Source organism: Rosa rugosa, chromosome 5, assembly GCF_958449725.1.
Source record: "Rosa rugosa chromosome 5, drRosRugo1.1, whole genome shotgun sequence".
NCBI classification, from domain to species: domain Eukaryota; kingdom Viridiplantae; phylum Streptophyta; class Magnoliopsida; order Rosales; family Rosaceae; genus Rosa; species Rosa rugosa.
The window spans coordinates 51,052,833-51,075,832 of NC_084824.1; the positions used below are offsets into that span (position 1 = coordinate 51,052,833).

General features: G+C 43.6%; 1 protein-coding gene and 1 long non-coding RNA gene across 2 annotated transcripts; both read left to right on the plus strand.

The window, feature by feature from the left end:
* The first annotated feature begins 3,918 nt into the window (after positions 1-3,918).
* Positions 3,919-4,487, plus strand: LOC133708119 (uncharacterized). Its single transcript, XR_009845579.1, has 3 exons — positions 3,919-4,052; positions 4,175-4,326; positions 4,453-4,487. It is a non-coding gene; the product is annotated as an uncharacterized LOC133708119 (long non-coding RNA).
* Positions 4,488-5,056: 569 nt separating this feature from the next.
* Positions 5,057-8,006, plus strand: LOC133708117 (DNA repair protein RAD5B-like). Its single transcript, XM_062133574.1, has 9 exons — positions 5,057-5,490; positions 5,688-5,755; positions 5,899-6,021; positions 6,119-6,215; positions 6,340-6,452; positions 6,557-7,157; positions 7,247-7,318; positions 7,415-7,510; positions 7,671-8,006. Exons 1-9 carry the CDS (start codon positions 5,326-5,328, stop codon positions 7,791-7,793), a joined length of 1,458 nt encoding a protein of 485 aa, XP_061989558.1. The 5' UTR covers positions 5,057-5,325; the 3' UTR covers positions 7,794-8,006.
* The last annotated feature ends 14,994 nt before the right edge of the window (positions 8,007-23,000 follow it).

Below are 23,000 nucleotides of genomic sequence, written 5' to 3' on the forward strand. Positions count from 1 at the left end.
ATATCTTTGAACCATGCAGAGATTATTTCTCTTCACGAAATGGTTCGTGAATGTTTATGGATCGGATCCATAATTACGCATGTTCGAAACAATTATGGTTTGAAGTCTACCACAGATGAGCCTACGAGCATTTAGGATAATGCTTTTTCGTTTTGAACAAATGAAGCAATGGCTACATCAAAAGCGACAACACCAAGGATAATCAGCAACAACAGACTCTCCTCAAGATCAAAGTGAACTAGGTTCAATCTGAGGACAGTATGGCAGACTTGCTCACTAAGTCATTGCCTGAATTCCACTTTCGAGAAACATGTTGGTAGCATCGTTTGCGGAAGTTATCCGAACTCCAATGACCGTAGTCATCATGGGGAGATGCAGACATCAGGGGGATGTGTCTACATGTATGGTCTCGAAACATGAAGGGTGTGTTGTACTCTTTTTCCCCTTCGACTGAGGTTATTTTTGTCCCGCTGAGTTTTTGTTACTCGGCAAGGTTTTTAGCGAGGCAACGAGAGAAGCACCGCGTTTGGGCGACACAAGGGGGAGTGTTCAAGTAATTCCTTATTTGTGTGTCTGGCCCAAACTCTAGGTTACTTGACCTAGTGGTAATAGGGTTTAATTAGAATGATCTAGATATTCCTATTCAATGTATGATTACCTTTCCTTGTATGATTCGGATTCAATGCATTGTAATCCTCTATATAAAGAGGCCTCTATTATCAATGAGAACACATAGCAATTCTCTCTCAAATATCGTTTCCCTAAAACAAAAACAATATATTTTGAGTTATTTTTTTCTTTCTTTCTTTCTTATAGTGGAATATAAAAAATTATTAGAAAACTAATCTTAAAAAGCTAAGATTAAGAAAAACGTTGTAGAACTTAATTTATTTTAATTTTCTAAATAGTTAAATAAAATTAATTTTTATTTGTTCAAATTAAGATTTTAAAATCGTGCTTTATAGTGGGTAGGCACGAGCACGGCCTGTCACGATATGGGCTCGGGCCATGGGCCGGACTGGGCTTAATGTTTAAGTAAATAGGCTGGCATAAGCCCGGTACGATAACAAATAGGTCGGCCCAAGCACGATACGAAGCACGACTAGGCTTGCTTAAAATGGGTCGGGCAGGCCCGTTTGCCACCTCTAAGGCCCACTATGTGAACCCAACCCATAACTCTAGCCCAAATGGGGCCCAAAGGTAGAATCCAAGCCCAAAGAACCAAATCAGCACGTGGATCGTTTCCACTCCTCCCAGCCCAAGAAAGCTGCTACATCACGCCGCCACTAATCCTGCCTCCCCTCCACTGGCGCCGGGCCACCGTCATGTCACCGTCGTCCTCCGACCATCGGAGCGCCGCGCCAACCAGTACGATCCCCACCCAACACCAACCGGAAAAGGAAAGCACGCCATCTGTCTCTGAATCCGGTGTCCAAGCACCACCGTCAAACAGCCCAACAAGCCTTCGATCTACTCCAGCCGGCCATAGAACCCGGCCTGCCAACCACTGACAGCCACCAAACGCCGATCTAACCCGTTCACACTCCGATCGTAGTCCAAACCCAGCCCACCACCACGACACTGCCACTCCCTTGAACGGAAAACGAAGAATAAAACCACCTCCCGATCCTAGCACTCGAGCTTGAGACACGCCCTCGAAACATGACACTGGTCCGACTGCACACATCGTGCGCCGGCTAGGCCAGAAGCCATCACCAACGCCGCGGTGCAGCCGGACAGGAACAAAGGTAGACAACTACGTTCTCTAGGTTTCAGCGCGTGAAGCGCGTTCTCCACTAATTCTATTGGTTTCTTGTCTTTGCGCGTTCTCCACTAATTAACATATTTTAAGAAGGTGAAGAAGCGCAATTTTACTAGTGCAAAACGTGCTTTGGACATGGTTGATGATCAGGTTGAAAATGCTTCAGCAGCTGAGGACACGACAATGTTTGAAGCTAGTATCGATCTCGGGGAAGCTCCCTCTGCGGAGGGTAGTCCTAAAGTTTTTTTTTTTTTTTTTAATAAGTTAGGGCGAACTCTGGTCTTAAACCTACATTGTCTTCTTGGTTACTTGTGATTAACGCTAGGACAATCACATCCAAGTTGGTTTAGAATGGCCTTGCATAGCTCAAATTTAACGTAGCCCGCAGATAGTGGATCATAATTGTAAAAAAAATTTCACCTAATGGATTGACAACACTCCATTACGTAATACAAAAAAATTTTAAAAATTACGTAAATACGTGGATCCCACTATTAGTCTGTACGGTAAACCTAAAGCGTTGTTTCGCGCCAAAATTAATCCTATAGAGATATAGCAACGGCGCGCCAAACCTTGGCCCATTTCGCTCTTTGTTCACTTCCCCAAAATTTCCATCTCCATTTCACTCTGCATCTGATCCACCATCATCCATGTCTATGATCAACCAAGACTACTGTGAAGAACCCGAAACGTTTCTCGGGTCTAAGCGTAAGAGCTTGGAAAACAGTGAGGGTTCGATCAAAAGGGCAAAGCCCATTTCGACCCATCATATCAAGCAAGAAGAGGAGGTCTGTCAGGAGGAGCTGATTGAGGCCGAAACCGTTCACGAGTCTAATAACCCCAGAATCCACCAGCAAGAGAATGTGATGAAAATCCGATCAGCAATCGAAATACCCGAAAATCAGGCAAATAGAATCACAGGGGCTCGGATTTCGAGGTCTGAGGCTAAGAGGGTGAAGAAGGAAGTTGCTGACTGTGAATTGATTTCGGTGCAACATGTAAGACCTCAGAATTTGGAGGATGGCGATTTCAATATTGAGCCGGATTGGTTCTTGGTGGGAAGCACATTGGTTTCTGCGGTTTCGACTAGTAAAGGCATGAAATTGTTGGACAATGAGATTGTTCATCTCTCTTTTCCTTCCTCAAATTCCAGCTACAAAACCCAATGGATTGTTCGTTTCTCGACGAAAAGATCAGGAGAGGTATATATCTATGTTTTCTGGTTTCTTTATGAGCTGTTGTGTCAAACAAAGTTACATCTTTTCGATTTAGTTTAATTTAGGATGTGAAAGAATGATGAGGTGTATGTAATGGTTGGATTTTGTAGATTGGTCGGTTTCCAATGGAATGGGCAAAAAGTGTTGTTCCTATTGTGAATTCTGGTAAGGTTAAGGTTCTTGGGCGGTTTATGGGTGCGCCAAAGTTCCTGTCTATGATGCAAGAGATCATATTGTCTGTAAGGTATATAGTTTCAACTTTCAACCCATTTGTGGTCATGCATTTCTTGGACAGATCAACTATGTTTGTTACTAACTGAAACCCAATTGTGATTTATTTCAGTTTTTATATTCATCATTCAACTTTCACTGCTGTTGACATGTCTTCATGGAAGCTAGAGGATTCCATTGGTATTGGTTCTACCTCTTATCCTCTTCTCACCTTGTTCAAATTGTTGAAACTCCAACCATATCAGAAGGTATTCTCTAATTCTCCTGTGTTGGTATCAGCACTCTGATATACAAACTCTACTTATGGTTGGCCTTTGTTGTATTAATATTGTGCTTTTGCTTCTACTTTGTGTTGCTATACCTGTATTGTTCGATTGCATTTGTCTAAGTTGCTAAGAAAGGGATAATTGCTGATTCTCTCTCATGGCTGCCAAGCCGAATTATCACTTCATCGCACACATCTTTTTCATGTGTTTTGATTACAAGTATGAATATTTCTACCAAATAAGTAGTTGCACTAGGCTTATTATACATTTGTAAACTACATTTCAATTTCAAACATGACTGAGTTTGACCTTGTGTGTTTCTCTGTTAGAACCGTGTGGATGTTTGAATCCGGAAACACATAAACTACCATAAAAATATATCAACCTGACAATGACATAGACTTGCATGATATACTGAAACAAAAATGTATGTGATCAAAACAGTGTGTTCTGGATGAAGCTGTCAAACAAAGAAAGGGTTGCCAAGAGCATACTTTAGAAAACAGAGAAGAAGAAGCCATTTCAGACTCCTCTCTAAATAACACTGCTGGTGTTGCAGATGCATGTAGCTTGAAGGTAGGCACTTCAATGCTTATACTTATCTTCTGATAATTCAGAGATGGAAATATTGTTTTGCATGTCATAAACATCCTCTCTCTCTCTCTCTCTCTCTCTCTCTCTCTCTCTAATTTCTTTAGGAGATGGAAACCCCAAGTACTCTCAAGTGTAATCTGAGGCCATACCAGAAACAAGCTCTCCATTGGATGTCAGAATTGGAGAAGGGGATTGTTGTCGAGAAGTCACCACCTACTCTTGATCCTTGCTGGGAGGCCTATCGTATATATGATGAGTATGCAGTTTAATATAACGTTTTTTCCTATTTCTCTTCTAACCTGTTGCAACACATACTACAAGCCCATATGATCAAATCAAATGGACTTAAATGTCTAACCATTCTAAACATGCTACTTGTCAGGAGGGCTTCTTTCATCTATGTGAACATGTTGTCAGGGGAGGCAACAACTGCAACACAAACGCCAAGAGGAGGAGTGTGTCTCTTTATCACCCTTCTATTTCTGATTTGCTTTAGTTTGTTGTACCACATCGTTAGCTTACCTAGGTAGCGAATTGTGCTTTGCTGGTTGGGAGGGTTATTATCATCCACATTTTTTCTCTAATCTCACTAGTATCTCTACAGATTCTAGCAGATGCAATGGGACTGGGGAACACTGTGATGACAGTTGCTCTAATACTTGCAAGACCAAGGAGAGGAAGCTCTGATAGTATTGAAATTACAAAGAACAAGTTAGATCCAGATACAATGACAACATTAAAGCCAAAGGGAGGCACTCTTGTTGTCTGTCCAAAGTTAAGCAAGTGGAAGGTAAGTCCTTTTCTTGTTATTTTTTTATTTTTAGACAACATTTGGTTTTCTTTTTTTCATTGTGCCAGCAAAAGCTGAAGAACTGTTTCATATCTGTAGGTCATGTACTGATAGCTTGAGTTGTAATTTGATATATGGTGTAATATCCTCTACTTTGCAAGTTCTTATCAACTCTTTTAATAATTCCAGGGTGCGGTTAAAACCCATTCAGAGTCGAATAGTATTTCCACTTTTGTCCATGTTGGGATGAGAACCATCAGCCCCGTGGTGATTTCAGAAAAAGATGTGGTCTTGACTGACTATGATTTTCTGATTGACGATTATTATACGGTAAGAAACTAAGAATCAGGTACTACCATCTGGTTAAGCCAATCTGAAGACTTCTAGTTTGGTAAGAACCACCAAACCACTACTGTATTTAGTTTGGTCAGACTCTTATATCTTCGTTGCACCGGAACTTCACTTATGATGCAGTATGGCGAGAACAGTGTTTTACACCAGGTTGACTGGTATAGGGTGGTGCTCGATGAAGCTCATACTCTTGGATCTTCAAGGGAAAAAGAAGGTGCTCAGGTTGCTTCTATCTTGTCCTCTCATTGCCGATGGTGGTTGACAGGAACCCCTCTTAAGGTCGGCCTTTTGTTCCCATACTTGATAAATATGCGAGGACAGAGGATAAGTGAAGCATATATGACTTTTAACAGTACATTTCATCATTTTCTTGGTCACTTCATGGAGCAATTTAATCACTTGCTTAGAATTAAGAGAAGGGCTATTCATTCGTTGTGAGATTACTCACAACATCCAGCAGTGATCAATTGCTGCAGATTGATTTGGAAGACATCTACAGCCTCTTAGGTTTCTTGCATGTTGAACCATGGCGCAACTGGGCATGGTATGACCTTTATTATGATTTCTAAATTGTTGTTGTTTTTATTTATTATTAATTTTTTTTTCTTTCTATTACTATAAGAACTGTTACTTCAATTAGGGAACCAGTACTTATGAGATCTCTAATATTGTTTTTCCTATATATAGCTGGAACAAATTAATTCAGACGCCTTATGACCATGGTGATCCAAGAGGACTGAGATTGATAAAGGACATTTTGAGGCCATTAATGTTAAGAAGAACAAAGGAGGCAAAGGAGAAAGATGGAAGGTAGCATACTTGATTCTTCTGAACACTTCCTTCTCCACAAATATATATGACATTTATCTTCTTGTTGACTTTAACACTTGGTGCATATGATTTTCAGCCCCATACTCATTCTTCCTCCTGACATTGAAACCATTGAGTGTCATCAGTCTGAAGCTGAACAAGAGTTCTATAATGCCCTTTTTAAGAGATCAAAAGTACGTTGTGTTTTAACAAAACTGCAGATGATGACTTTGCCCTTCCAGTTGCCTTTAATAATTTTCATTGCTTCCTTAGTAGTGGCCATCTTTCATCCATGGTTCTTTGTTGCACAATTTACAGGTTCAGTTTGACCAGTTTGTGGCACAAGGAAAGGTTCTTCACAACTATGCACATGCCCTTGGGCTACTGCTTTGTTTAAGGCAGTGTTGCAACCACCCATTTTTTGTTTCGAGGTGGAAATGGTTTTTGAATTGTTGCTAAATAATTGAATATTACTGCAGTTTTCCTTTTCAATATATTATTTTGTTTCTCAGAACCTTTGGGTTGAAATATGCAGTCAGCATGATTCACAAAACTTTGCAGACTTGGACAAGCCTGCCAGAAGATTCCTTGAAACCCTTCATGATTCTCCAAGTTCAGATCAGATTCTCCCCACCCAAGCACATGTCGGAGAGGTTGTTGAGGATATCGATCGGGGTGGAAACACAGAGTGTCCCATATGCTTGGATTGCACATATGATCCTGTACTTACACCATGTGGACATAAGATGTGCAGGGAGTGTCTGATCTCAAGGTGGGAGAGACAAAGATGGCCATATCTTGGTAGTTTTGGTCAATGCCAAGTATGTCGGAAATGGATGGACAAAACTGACCTCAAAACTTGCACATTAGAAAACTGTTTCCAGGTTGGAGTCGAGGAAAACTGGAAGGAGTCTTCTAAGGTTTCAAAGCTCTTGGACATCTTGGAACAAATTCTTCAGTCAGGTCCTCATGAAAAGTGCATCATTTTCAGTCAGTGGACTTCATATTTGGATCTCTTGGAGGTCTCTATGAAGAGAAGAAATATTATGTTTCTAAGGATTGATGGCAATCTGACAGAGGATGAGACGAATAGGGTTTTTAATGACTTCAGCCTTTACCGCACCAAAGATAAACAGGTAAGCAGCAATAGTTTCATTTTCTCATTCTTTGTTGTTGCAGTTTGCCGTAATCTTTTTGCTAGTTAATTTCCTTTATTGCATTTCAGGTCTTGTTGATGTGTTTAAGAACTGAAGATGTTGGTCACGATTTGAGTGCAGCATCTAATATCTTTTTAATGGTACTCTATCTTTATGTCTATTATTTGCATATATATGCTGAATTAGTGAATTATGATTCTCCTTATACTAAATCTGTTGTGTGCATCCTTCAATAGGATCCATGGTGGAATCCTGCTGTCGAGGAGAAAACACTTATGAGAATTATACGCAGTAGACAACATCCAACTGTTGTTAGAAGATTTATTGTCAAGGTGAGCATATAGTCTTGTATCTCTTGTAGCTTTTGCTTATTAAGGAACTCTGGTTAATCATGTAAAATGAAGTCTACTTGGTAATCTCATCTCCTTAGGTCCAATAAGTTTTGTATTACGGGATTGATTATGACATGTTAACGACATTAAAATTGGACAGGACACAGTGGAGGAACGCATGCAACAGCTTCAGTCTAGAAAGCAGCAAATGAGTGTGGAAGTTCTCCCTGTTGAGAAAGATCGATGGGCCAGAATTGAGGACCTCAAAATGATTTTCAGATGAATTATCCATATATATATATAGGACGTAAGTTGGAAACAACTAGTCACTATGGGGCTCTTTCATTCTGTGGTATGCAACTTTAGATCCCCCAGTTTTGTAAATCTTGCGCTCAGCAATACAAATTTTCTTTATTTAAAGGATTCGTGACAGAATTTGATTTGTAAGGGGTCCGATGGTGTGTTTTTATATGTTTGGGTATGTTATTGATCACTAATGAAAGTCTAGTACCTTTCTAACCAGTGAAGAACAATAAAGGTCATCTAGTTGAGAAATTCTTTGGGTCCTTGACCAAAAGCCCCAAAATGAGCCAAAGTTATCCCACTTACCCCAGCAACAGATTTTTATTCCCACTAACCTAATTTGAATTGAAATAACAATTTTATCCTTAGTCTAATTAATGAATTACAACCACATGCCCTTCTCTCCTCTCTCTCTCTCTTTCTCACGCAGACTCTCTCTCTCTCTCCAGTCACGACGCAGACTCTCTCTCTCTCTCTCTCTCCTCGGTGCAATCGCCGGCGCCGGACTCTCTCTCCTCGTCACCGCCTGTGTTTTTTCTCGCTGTGATTTTCTCTCCGTGTAGATTGCCGGCGTTGCTCTCTCTCCTCGTCTCCGCCTCGGTTTTGCTAGCTGTGATTTACTTTCAGTGCAGATCGCCGACGCCAGATTCCTAGCCATGTGCTTCCTCCCTCGGCTCCGTCGTCTTCTTCGTCGTCGTGGGTGGCTCCGCTAAAACCCCCAGAACTCGGACTCCGGTGCAGATCGCCGGAGAAGACGACTCGCTTCTTCAGTCGACTCCACACGGCGCCGTTTCCACCAGCACCGCCACCAACGACGACGCCTATTTCTTCTGCTCGCCTCTCCAACCCCCCAGATCCAGACCCAAAGGTTAGGGTTTCATCTCCCTCCCTCTCCAATTTTACGCCTCCCTCCTTTTACTCTGTTCTAGCTTTCTAGGGTTTCTTTAATTCGTTTGTTGAATTTGAATATTGCGACTCAAATCGAACTCTAATTGTGCTCCTTTCTGTAAATTTGAATCCATTACGTACATGTTTGTGTTCTGATTTTACGTAATTAGACCTACATTACAATTTACAGAGCGTAAATGGGAGTTTCTTTGATTTGTATTGCAGAGGGTGTGAAAGTGAATGGGGATACCCAGAAACCTTCATGTAGGGATAGTATGAATAAAGAGAACACTAACTTGAACAAGATTGAAGAAAAGAAATTCAGCCTCCACCCGCAGCAAATGAAGAGGAAAAAGAAGGGAGGATACAATTTGCGTAAAAGCCTTGCTTGGGATCGAGCTTTCTTTGAGGAAGAAGGTTAAATTTTTGTTTTTGAATTTGGCAACCTTTTGTTTTGCGTTTCCTTGTTGTGTGTTAAGAGACTTGAGGCCTGTTCAAATGGGCTTTTTGAAGAGAAATGTGTGTTAAATAGTAAGATTCCATTATTCCTGTGTTGGCATTTGAGGCTAGAGGAACGATAGTGTTTTTGAAGCAGTTGAGCATTCTTTTAGGGAGTTCAATGTCAACCTATTCAAATGGTTATTTCAGTAACTGCATCCATGTTCTTCCTTTCTTATTTTGTATTGGTTTTTTCTTTCAACCCTTCTAATATTTTCTGCCTACATGTATGAGTTGTTAATAGTATATTTGGTATAAGAGTTAGAAGAATTAGTTATTAGAATTTTGGATTACATTGATTATGGGTTGTGCATCTTGGTGTAGTTGGAAGATATGAAGATGGATGAGGCGTCTGAAGAGGTGGCAGTGGAAATAGCTGCACAAGGGGTCCTTGGGAAGAGAGTTGATGAGATGGAGGTCGGTTTCATGATGGCAGAAGGCCCAGAAGGAAAGAAAAAAGAAAAAAAAAGTTTTATTGGTGGGCAATAGACGTGTATTGCCCCCCAATAGACGTCTGATAAAAGTCTATTGGAGGGCAATACATGTCTATTGGGAGGCAATAGACGTTTTAAATTGATGCAATCTCTGATTTTTTTTCTTTAATCAAAGTTTTATTTGTGTAATTTTAGGAAGATTAGTTCTCATTTCGGTAACCGAAACGTCTATTGGGGGGCAATAGACGTTTTGAATTGATGTAATCTCCTCGTTTTTTTTCTTTAATCAAAGTTTTATTTGTGTAATTTTAAGAAGATTGATTCCCATTTCGGTAATCGAGACGTCTATTGGGGGGCAATAGACCTTATTGCTCTTATATTGGGGGGCAATAGGCGTATATTGGGGGGCAGTAGACATCTATTAGGGGGCAATACACTGCTGGGGCAATAGACGTCTATTGTGGGGCAATAGACGTCTATTGCTCCTCTATTGGGGGGCAATAGAGTTTTTAAAAAAAATCCGGTGGGCGGCAGCCGGTGACCGGATTCCGGCGACCGGAATCCGGCAAAAGTTGGCCGGAATCCGGCGACCGGTGTCTGGATTCCGGCAACCGGTGACCGGCTCCGGCGAAGTCTCCTATGGTTTCTCTCTCTTCGATTTTCTCTTTGTCTCTCTCTCTCTCTAAGTAATAAAGGGGTGAGGGGTAAAATGGTATTAAAAAAAAATTAAAAACAAAAAAAAAATCTTAATAGGGTATTAGGGAAGACTCCCTTAGAGTGTATTGGGTAAGAGGGAATTAAAAAAACTTAATGGGGTTAGTGGGAAAAAAATCCCTAGAAATGGGGTAAATGGACAAAATCCCAAATTCTTTTGTTTCTGTCAGTACCCCAATCATAATTTAATAAAAATATATGGTTAGTAAAATACGTGACGTACTGTCACGCCCCGAATTTTGAATAATCAATTCAAATCTGAAACATGAATAATAATAATTACAAATAACGTTATTAATTTTTTTCTCAGAAACAAACACACCTCACACCACTCAATATTACATAAACCAAATTCTCAAGTTATTTATTACAGCACACTCTCACCAAATCAAATTGTAAGGCTCAAAAGAGCATAACTCACCTCACAAATACAAATGCTGTAAATCAAATACTAATACTCTAAACCGCACGATCACCGCCCTGGTTCTCCTGACCTGTAGGATTATCCGCTACACTGTTTGAACAGTGTACCGGGATTGCAACAACACAAAACCCGGTAAGCTTTTTGAAAGCCCGTATGAATAACCATATGAGTAAATTTAAGAATTGCACAAATAAGTTAACAATTTCAACTCAAGTATTTCTTAGCATAAGTAATTGAAGTGCACAACGTCACTTCAAGCATCAATCAACTCACATCTCACAATGATCACTAAGAAAACAACAAAACTTTTCTTATCAATTCAAGTTCCACTGAATGACTAAGAAAGAACAACCCCGCACTTTCTTTTACACTAAAAATATACCATGGGTGCAATAATACTATGTATCCTCCAAGAGGTATATTGTACTCAAGGGCGCAATAACACAAAGTCATCCCCCAAGCAGTACGTTGCACCCAAGGGCGCGATAACTCGCAGTTATCCCCCAAGAAGTACAATGGCAGACAGACTAGAGCTCTAACTGAATCGTAACCACCACCTCAGCCAAGGTTCAATCTTACGATAATAACTGCCTCAATCATCAATGATAAGAGTACTCGACTCTATCATTTAATCAATCCACACGACTCAATTATCACACTTTACTCAATTACTCTTCATCAAATCAACTCAACAATATACGATAATTTATATTTTTGAAAGAGTAATGCTTGGAACGGTAAATCAATCAAATCAATTCCACACTTCCCAAATGCCACACCATCCAATATATTTTCCACGTAAATATATATATATATATATATATATATATATATATATATATATTTACGTGGAAAATATTATATATATATATACGTAGTCACCCTCACAGGAATGACCACTAATACTAACTATAGTTCACAGCAACAAAAACAAGAAATTCACTTTATAGTTTAAATACATTTTACTTACCTATGGACCGTAGATGAACAACTCCATATAATTTAAAACAAATATTTATTTTCTTAAAAACAATTTCCACAATTTTACAATTAAATATAAATCACTGAATTTCGGTTCGTAAATGAACCATGTGCGATTTACTCACCTCTAATCCAGCTGCGTCTTCTTAACAGCTCAAACAACGATTTCACGAATCGTCCTCCAAATCAATCCGTCGATCACCTAATCCAATATGATTTTAACTTAGCCAACAACTCATAAACATACTTAAAAGACAATCCAACAGTAGGATTCTAAATTAAACGATGATCCAACGGTCAGATCCTCACAGATCGCCCTTATGATCATCCTCCTAAATTACCACGAAGATCCAACGGTCGGATCGAAATTAAACGATGATCCAACGGTCGGATCCTCACAGATCGCCCTTAGGATCATCCTCCTAAATTATCACGAAGATCTAACGGTCGGATCTTCCTGAATCGCCCTTACAAACATCTCCACAAACTTATACGAAAATCCAACGGTCGGATTCTCACGAATCGCTTTTCGAATCACCATTTCACAAATATACGAAGATCCAACGGTCGGATCTTCGCCCATGACCACACAAAGTCATCGGGACAGTCATACGATCAACATATCAAAACTACAAGTCCATCGGACGGTCCGATCTTCACAGATCACAAATCGAACGATCGAAACGTAAAAATTCATAACTTAATCATACGATGTCCAAAAATTGCGTATAATATATCGAAATGATCGTATTGAAATGTAGAATCTAAAACTGAGCAGAAACGGCTCTTGTGACCCCAGGAGGTGGCCGAAAAAGCCAGTTGCAGGCGGCATCAGAGCCACCGTCGACCACCGCCAATGGCGGTGAAACTAGGCTACATATCTTCGTCTAAGCATGTTGAATACTTTTCATAACTAGCTCGAGGTCAGAAAATAACGGGAAGAGGTCGAAAATTACCAAAGATTGCATCGGTGGCCAGAATTTTTCCAAAATCCGGCGAGCTCTAGTTCGACGTAAAAACTTCCACCACTCGCTTCGATCCCTTCTGGAGACTTGTTCAGAAGCTCAATGCGAGTTCACTAGGCCAAGAATCACAAGGATGGTGGTCTGTAACTCGAGATATCCGGATCGAAAGGTGATTTTCGATCTAAATCGAGGCGAGCTCCGACGAACGTGAAATCGATCTACCCAGGTCCGGTCCTTCTTGGTGCTCCGACGACGAATGTGAGCTCCATTTCCTTTCCAATCCATCACCTCATTGTAGAAACATTGACCACTTAATGGTGGATTGGGAGGTAAAAGTACCTTGATCCCAATCCTCGCATTAAGAACATAAGTGCTCAATGTTCTACTCTCCACCTTGGGAAACTTAGGGCTGGGCTCGGTGCGGTTCGGGCCGGTTTGGGCCTGAAACCGCAACCAAACCGGATGATTCGGTAGGCCAATTTTTCACACCGCAACCGCATTTTACAAGCTTTTGACCGGATTTTCGGTTTCACCGTTTTATCGGTGCGGGCCGGTGCGGTTTCGGTGCAAACCGTATCCTTAATCAGCAACTAAAATTTGATAACCTGCACACATAAATTTCTTGATGTCAAAACAAGAACACGCAGCAAACTAGTCTGATAATCTACACATATTTTGAACTACGGCTATAATCTACACTCTCATCATCATCACATGTTCGTCTTCAACTTGATTTGAACACAATAACTGGAAAAAAAAAAAAAGAAGAAGAAGAGAGAACTGGGAAGAGAAGAAGAGATTAATCTTACCGGCGAGGGGTTCTGATGTAGAGAGAAGAAAGAGGCAAGAGAGAAGCGGCGGCCGGCGGTCACAGTCTTTATGGAAGATCGTTGGTAGAGACTAGAGAGGAGAGGTCAGAGACGTTATGGCCTTTATGGGAGAGATGAGAGAAAACAAGAGTGAAAATGTGGGGTCTTCTGCATGTGCATCTTGGGCAATTCGTTTAAAATATAATAATATATAGAAGCTGGTGCATTCTTGGACAATAGAGCATGGCCATTCTTGGACAATTCCCAGGTGGTAGCATATAGGGGAATAATATATACTTTATATAGGGGCTGCTGCAAGTCTCCAACTAGACAAAAGACTGAAAAGAGCATGCTATTCTTGACTAGTTCGCATGCGGGAGCTGCTGCAATCTGACAAAAGAGAAAGCTGCAGTGTAGTCTAATGAGGAGCTGCTTCAAACTCCGCATCCTCCTCATTAGACAAGCCATCCTCTTCTTCGGAATCATCTTCAAGTATCTCCCCTTCATTTGGACGCTTAGATTGTACCCATTCCGCCGAAGTGTAGTCTCTCACCTCACTTGCATTGAAACTTTCATAACCAAGCTCAATTTCTTGTACATCAACATCACTATCATCATTTTCAACTTGCATAAAGGACTCTTGCTCAAGATGCTCGATATACACATTTTCTCTTAAAATAGGCTCCACTTGGTCAAAGAAAGATTCATGCTCATGAAAAATTGTGAAGGGTGGCTCTTGTGCAAGACTCGCCTCAAGTTGCTCATTGGAATGTATAAGCATCTCTTGAGAAGCTTGCAATCGAGCTTGGGAGGCTTGCAATAGAGCTTGAGAGGCTTGCAATTGAGCTAGTATTTCTTCAACGGAAGGCTTCCTAGACTCATATGCTTGCTCATGAGGATATGCTTGGGGAACCGTGGTTTCTTGTGAAATCCTAGCTTGGGAGGCTTGCAATTGAGCTGGTAGTCCTTCAACGAATTCCTTACTAGGCTCATGAGCTTCATCTTGTGGATATGCGTCGGGTACAAATGTCTCTTGATAAATGTACTCACGCTCTTGCATAAAATTTGGGCATTCAAATCTCATAGAGCACTCAAAACGTGAATGCCACGGAGAATTACACAAAGCACAAGTTTCATTGCAAGAGGACATAGAACCCACCGCATGAGAATTCCACTCTTGATGACCTCCACCATAGAAACTTTCTTGCTCATATCCCCTCGGATCATCCCATCCATAGTTCCATCGATCCATAGCTCAATATGATAAGAAAATAAGCACCTATGAATTCCCAAGAATGAGATAAGTAACTGTTTCTGGTGGCTTTCTTCGGGTACCTCACACAGAATGCTATACCGTCTGGGATACCAATCCAACTCCTAAATCTTGTATCAAGAACACAGCGTTAGAGGGGTAAACCGTACCGGACGGTTTACGCCTCTCCGATGCCTGAGTGAGAGACTAAAATAGATATGTATCAAGTAAATAGTGGACAAAGGAGTTATTACCCATAAAAGGTGGTTGTGCTAATGCCTTTATACTCGAGCATAGGAAAGGAGTCTCCCCTATCTTCGATGTGGGACGCAGGTTGCTCTTCTGATGCCATATCAGCCCTCCTGTTGTGTAAATCGTTGGGCTGTGCTGGCCTGTCCCGGGCCCTGGGTGCCCGGGGTGGTATCCCATATGAGCCCCGCCATGGTGGGTCGTGAACCCGGCCCATGGCATAGTACCTGGGAGTACCGATGGGGCCCAGCCGATAGTGCCAAACTTAGTTGAGACTTCCCTAGTATGTACAAGTCCCCCAAGTTCCCGTTCAAGATGTTTCTTACGTGGGGACTTATTATTATTTTATCTCAAAGTTTGGCACTAGTGTGCCTATAGGGAGTCCCCCAAGTTCCCGTTCAAGGGATATCTTGAGCGGGTTACGCTGTAGGTAGCTAATCTGCGCGCTGCGATAGGATGAGGGTTGAGTCTCCAGTACCCGATGGGGTAGAGGATGTGAGCCTCCGGTACCCAATGGGGTAGAGAGAGGACTTGGCTCTGATACCCGATGGGGTAGAGGATGTGTGCCTCCGGTACCCAATGGGGTAGAGAGAGGACTTGGCTCTGATACCCGATGGGGTAGAGGATGTGTGCCTCCGGTACCCAATGAGGTAGAGGGAGGACTTGGCTCTAATACCCGATGGGGTGGAAGATGTTAGCCTCCGGTACCCAATGGGGTAGAGAGAGGACTTGGCTCTGATACCCGATGGGGTGGAAGATGTGAGCCTCCGGTACCCAATGGGGTAGAGAGAGGACTTGGCTCTGATACCCGATGGGGTAGAAGATGTGTGCCTCCGGTACCCAATGGGGTAGAGAGAGGACTTGGCTCTGATACCCGATGGGGTAGAGGATGTGTGCCTCCGGTACCCAATGAGGTAGAGGATGTGAGCCTCCGGTACCCAATGGGGTAGAGAGAGTTGGAGCCTCTTGGTACCCGATGGGGTAGGCAGTGCATGTCAGCCACATGGGGCAGACTGAGTTGTGCAATAAATGCCCGTCCCCTCAACTGACGTTTTTCGAGACGTGGGACACGTGTAGTGATCCTGTGGTTGAGGGCCTTTCGGCTTCAACGGCCCTGATGCTTTGGAGATTGAATTTAAGAGGGAAACAGACTGTTTCCCTTCTCACTTTTTCCGAAATTCTGAGGACTGAGAATTTGCGGTTTGCCCTCTCTCCTTGCGTGCTTCTGTTGCTGTCACTGTGAGGAGTGAAGACGAAAGTTTTGGCCAGATTGGCGACTGCAGGAAAAGTGGTAAGAGAATGTGGTTTGGTTTTTGGTTTTTTTTTTGGGCTAAATACTGTTTAGTACCCTGTGGTTTGTGTCCAACATCAATTCAGTCCCTCGACTTTCAATTTCATCAAAAACACCCCTGCATTTATCAAATCCCGTCAAATAGATCATTCCGTCATTCCTCCGTTAACTGCAGCTGTTAACTTGCTGACATGGCATGCCACGTCACCTCCTGTGGGCCCCATCTCTAAGGCAAAGATGGGTATTTTGGTCAATTCATTATCCAGATACAAATCACCCCTTCTTCTTCCCCTCGTTTCCTTCATTTACAAAAGTGAAGCCCAGCTACCAGACAGTAGAGTCAAAAGAAAATAAAAAATAAAAGCACTAGGACTGACTGACAGAGAAGGAATTGAACGAGCAGCTCATAAATCAAAACTTCAAAAGATCAATCTTTTCAATGACAAAAGCATCCGATTTATAGATCATAACCTCATAAATCACATACCAAAGTGCCATTTCCCAAAAAAATCAGAGCAAGGACTCATCTTTCCCAAAGAATCAAAGCAACAACTATGATTTCATTCCAAGAAACAGAATGAACCAAAAATCCAATCAAACAATCCTAAAAAAATAGAAACTCATTCAATCAAAAGAAGAAAAGAAAGACAATTCTACAACTTCAACGATTCCAGAAACATCAAATCATCAATTTATGCTCATTGTTTCATGTCATGGTTGGAAATTGGTCAAGGAAGACCAAAACCACCACCGTGAACAGTGAACCACGGTGGATCAGTAAATCCAAAATTCCAATTTTTGCTAATCTCTTCCAAACTTAAATTCAAGTATATAGCAAGGTAGAGCTTGGCAAGGGAAACAAAGTTTGAGACCTGAATTGAAACCAAACGTCGCCGGAAAACATGGAAATTCGTCAGAAAACTCAAATATCTTCTCCTATTCGATTCTTTCTCCCAAGTTAACAGATGGATAAGAAGGTACTATAGGCTTCTTCACCTCGCCAAGACGAAGCTACCGCCACGGGTCTCGCTTGCAGCCATGGCCGGAGTCGGAAAATATGCCGGAAAACTCGAGAAGCATTCGGGCTTCGTCCTGCTGTCATCGCTGCTAGTTCGAAGAAGGGAGGACCGGGCTCCGCTTCACACCGCTGCGAGGAAGCTAACGACGCCGATGTGACTTCGACTTGGTCCCAGAGATCTGCGAGCTTTTCCTCGCCGGAGCACAGTCGCTGCACATCTTCTCGCCAGATGAAAAAACGAGAGGAAGAAGAAGGGATTTGTATTTGAATAATGAAATGACCGAAATACCCATCTTTGCCTTAGAGATGGGGCCCACAGGAGCTGACATGGCATGCCATGTCAGCGAGTTAACAGCTGTAGTTGACGGAGGAATGACGGAAGGATCTATTTGATGAGATTTGATAAATGCAAAGGTGTTTTTGATGAAATTGAAAGTCGAGGGACTGAATTGATGTTGGGCACAAACCACAGGGTACTAAACAGTATTTAGCCCTTTTTTTTTTTTTTGTGTTTCAGCTTGGCATGGGATTTGGGTTTCTTCGATTTTGCCTGTGTTTCTGGGTTTTGCTTGAGGTTCTGGGTTTTGCTTGAATTTCTGGGTTTTGCTTGAAGTTCTGGGTTTTGCTTGAATTTCTGGGTTTTGCTTGAAGTGGGGAGTGATCCGCGCTTCAACATGGTATTAGATTTGGTTAGGCTAACCCTTGTGTTTCTGATTCCAGATATAGCGAGTTTTGAGGTTTCCGGTATCGTAGTTAGGATGGAATCAGAAACCAAGGGTGGGGATACGGGATCGTCGTACCAGTCGTCTGCCAGACAAGCTGAAGTGGATATCGATCTGTACTTAGCCCCAGTAGGTCAATTAGCAGAGAATACCGGATCCTCGACTGGGGTGTTCTCGGAGAGCAGTGAGGAGTCCGACGAGGGTGAGAGCGAGGATGGATCTGCGGAGGCCCCCGTAGTTACGGTGGCAATTCCCGAGGGCATACCGAAGCCTAGGTATACACTTACGGACGGGACCGTATGCGACGAACCCGGGAGGAGTATGACGATGAAGGAGATCATCGCCATGCGACTGAAGTGGGGAATACCGGACGCAGTAGAGCTTAGGCCTCTCAAGGATGGAGAGATGGCCGCGAATCCTGCCCCGGGGTGGGTGGCGCTGCACGAGAACCAGTTCCACCAAGGGTTATCGCTACCGCTGCCCCGGTGCCTACAGTATCTATTGCGGATGCTGAACCTGTCACCGGGGCAGTTGACCCCGAACGCTATTTGCCAAATATACAGTATGATGGCCATGTGGGACTTGTGTCAACAAGGATGGCCTTCCGTAAATGAATTCCGCGCGGTACACAGGATCCTGTACTCAAGGAAGCTGTCCTGTGCGGGTACGGTGACATTTGCCGCTAGGGATTACGAACCATTAGTTACCGACATGCCTTCCTCGATGAGCAAAAGGTGGAGGAATAAAGTGTTTCTAGCTGGTGGGCGGTGGCAGATTAAAAATAAGAAGTGGCAGCTGACCGGTACCTTCCAAGCAATCGGGGACCAGGCCTACACTTTATCCGAGGTGGAAAGGAAAAGGATAGCCCGGGTATATTCTGTTTGGAATGAGAAAGAGAGGAGCTCTTATAGATTTATCCGGCATTCTATACTTTATAGGCTAGGGCTAGGATGGCTCCCCGGTGAGGCTTAAAAAAAAACTCTTTTTTGTTTTTGTTTTTGTTGTTTTTGTTGTTTTTTTTTTTTGACTAACTTTTGAACTGATTGCAGTGAAAGCGCCGAAGAGGAAACCCCGGAAAGGCAAAGAGGAGGACAGAATGGACGATAACCAGTTGATGGATATGCTGATGGGCCAGGGAGAAGACGCCCTTCACATTGAAGTCGACCTAGGGTCGAAGGCTACGGGTCGGTCCATTGAAGAGACCCTTCTGGAGATCACTGACGCGGGATATGGGGAACCTGATCCCAATGCTCCCGTGACTCAAGTCGAGCAGCCTTCTGCCGCTGATATTGTCACCATAGCTGACCCCGGAAGGGAGAAGGTACCGCCCTCCGTGTCTATTTCTTCTCGGTCCACTTGGAGCGACGAGGCCCTGCTTCCAGGAGAGAAGAAGAGGTCACATAGGCACCGGCACCGAGGTGATAAGCAGGATGTTACATATACCGGCCGGGATGTTAAAGGATCCGGCGCGAAGAGGCAGAAGAAAGAACATCCGGTGTCAGAGGCGTCGCTTTCGCTTGGCCTATTGTCTCCTGCCATTCCGGTAATCCCCAAGAAGCCCATCAAGCAGTTGCTGAGTGAGTACGGGGTTGCTGATGAAAAATTCGTGCGGTCTATGCTTAGTGACCTGAAGGATATTGACCTCGACCGGGTGCGGGCCAAGGACAATACCCCCAAAGAGAATCGCCGTCTTGCCCGGGAATCCATGATGCGGGTATGGGATTTGGTTTACCCTTACAACCGATATTTATTGTATATATATTTTAACCGGTGTGTTTGCAGGCACTCTTCAATGTGTACGCGGTTGATGCCAGCGAGGAAGATACTCTACTGAAGGAGGAGGTTAGCAATCTCTCCGGGCAGGTGAAGTATCTGCATGGTGAGAAGGCCAAGCTGGAGAAGGAGCGGGACTCCTTGAGGCATAAGATTGAGTCTTTGACTCCACTGGTTGCCGAGATGGACGCGTTAAAGAAACGAATCGCGGAGCTTGAGGGTGAAATCTCTGAGGCGCGGGAAGAGGTGAAAAGTGCTCGGGACTCTGAGAAAAAGGCTGCAGAGTCTGCCACGTCATGGAAGGAGAAGGCGGACTACCTGGAGGATCGCCTTCCTGCGGAGAAGCACGAGGCCGTGGAGGAGTACAAGGCCTCCGAAGAGCTAATTGCCATGCTAACTGCTGCTCAAGATAAGGCTGTTATCATGAAGTTCAAGGAGTGGGTGGCGGCCGGGTACTTGGATGAAGCCAAATTCAGGCGGGGGCTTCTCGAGAAGAAGAAGAAAGACCAGGAGGCGGCGGCAAAGTCTGGTGCCGGTGGATCCCAGAGTACCGCCCGAGATCAGTAGTCCTCAAGGATTAGATTATATAATCAGTATATTTTTTTTTTGTTTTTTTGTCCTTGCCCTGAACAATGGTTTTAATTCCCTTTGCCTGGTAGTCCAGGCTTTTTGTGAATGAAATTTTTTTGAATTTGAATGGGAATTGTAAAGGAATTAAAATTTCTAGTATTTTATACCTTGAGCATTTGCTTGCATCACTTATTACTGGAATAGAGTAACTGACAATAGCTACGTCCGGGGTAGGTAAAAAAAAAATGCTAGAAATGGTCTGAATAATTCATTTTTCCATTCAAATACCACGTGGTGGTTAAATACAGAATAAGTACCCGATGGGTAGCTTGCCATAGCTGTATGGTCAAAAAGCAAAAGCTAGGACAAGATGCTCCCGGAGCTACTTGTAATAGTACCGCAGGCGCTGGGTATTCCATGGATGCCTGGAAATGACCCCGTTCATGTCCCGGATGAAAAAGGTTGCGGGGCCTACCTCTTCAATTATCTCGTATGGGCCTGTCCAGGATGGATCCAGTCCCCGAAGCTCTGGGTAAACTTGCTTCATGACCCAGTCCCCCAACTTTAGTGTCCGGGATTGTACTTTGGCATCGTAATAACGAGCTATCCTCCGTTTGTTTGCCAAGTTATGCATGTGTGCCACATCCCTTCGTTCCTCGAGTAAATCAGCATCGAGCTGTAGGCCTTCTGAGTTGGTACCCGCATCGAAGTATTCGATCCGGGGACTCTGGATTTGTGTTTCAATAGGGAGTACCGCCTCTGACCCGAAAGCCATGCAGAAAGGGGTCTCTCCGGTGGCTTCCGTTGCCGTGGTCCTGATAGCCCACAGTACCTCCGGGAGTTTAGCAGCCCAAAGACCCTTGGCTTCGTCAAGCTTCCTTTTCAGTATTTTCTTGATTATCTTGTTGACAGCTTCGACCTGACCGTTGGTCTGGGGGTGAGCCGGGGATGCATATAGGATCTTAGTGCCCAGGTTTTCTGTGTAAGCCCTCAACTCATCATTATCGAACTGGGTACCATTGTCCGTGACTATGGTGTCCGGGACTCCAAACCTGCAGTAGATGTTCTTCCACAGGAAGTTTTTGACTTTTTCCGTGGTGATGGCGACGAGAGGTTCTGCTTCTACCCACTTTGTTTGGTAGTCCACAGCGACAATGGCGTATTTGAACTGTCCCACTGCTGTGGGAAGTTTACCAATCAAGTCCAAACCCCACTGACAGAACGGCCACGGTGCAAGGAGGATGGAGAGGGCCATGGGCGGTGCCCTTGGGATATTTGCATACATTTGGCACTTGTGGCAAGAACTAGATATTGTTTGGGCCAGGGCCGACATGGTTGGCCAGAAATATCCTGCCCTTAGGGTCTTGTGTGCAAGAGATCGGGCTCCGGCATGGTTATTGTTAACGTTAGAATCCGTGGGGACTCTAGTTAGCATCAAAGAGAGAGAGATAGAGAGAGAGAAAGAGTTGACACGAGATGTATAGTGGTTCGCCTCCGCATGAGCGGGAGACTACGTCCACTTGAAAGCTTATACTAGTGTGTGTCGAGCCTTGCGGCCCAACGAGATTACAAGGGATGTAATGAATGTCTTGAGTTGTGGGAGGAGGCATTCCTTTTATAGGTGAAGGAAGCCATCTCCTTTACATTGTTTTCGATGTGGGACAAGTAACAACTATTCTAGTGTAGAAACTATTCTAGTGTAGAAATGCCTAGTTTGTGGAGGCAACTTTGCAAGGGCGGGAAGGTGGCTTCCCGGTGGCGGATTTGCGACTTCCGGATACCGTAGCGTAGCTTGAACATAGGGCTACACGATGCATGTCTTGGTTGGGCCTTGCCATGTCTCGTGGGTGTCCCAAAGTGGGTGTTAATTATGCTTGGTGATGTAGCAAATACTCTATATTGTTGGAGGTATGTACAAGTCCCCGAAGTCCCCAAGTAAGAGGAGCTTCTTGGTTGGGGAGTTATACACACGATGTCACCAAGCATAAGTAACCGGGCGGTACGGAGCCCCTACAAGTCCCCGAACTCCGTAAGCAAGAAGGGACCCGTTAACCTGCACAACAAAGACAAAAAACAGGCATACGTAGAATGCTCGTTGCATTGGGCAACAAATGTGAGTTGCACCGATATGCGTTGGCATATATGAACGTATGGGGTGCGTGATACACGGACGTGTGAGCATATGGATTGCATATGATAAATGTGTAACGCGCGCAAGGAGACGAACGAGGTCGATTTTGACGGGGTTACGCTCGTGAGGTGTAAGTTGCATGAGTGCGGCGAAGGTATGTATTTGTAACTCATGAACGATGACCGCGCGTTCGGTTGTGTCTGTTTGGTTTTCGCTCGTATTAATGGAACTCGAAATGAATTTGATTTGTCGCGGTCGGTAAACGACAAATGGTAGAAAAATTCAATGTTCCATTAACGTGTGGTGTGTCGAGTAGACAGGAGCGTAAAGCTCGAGGATTGTCGGGAAGGCATGAGCGGAAAGCTCATGAGCGGGAAACTCGGGGTTGTCGGGGAGGCATGAGCGGAGGCTCAAGGGTTGCCGGGGAGGCATGAGCGGAAGCTCGTGGGTGCCGGGAAGGCATGAGCG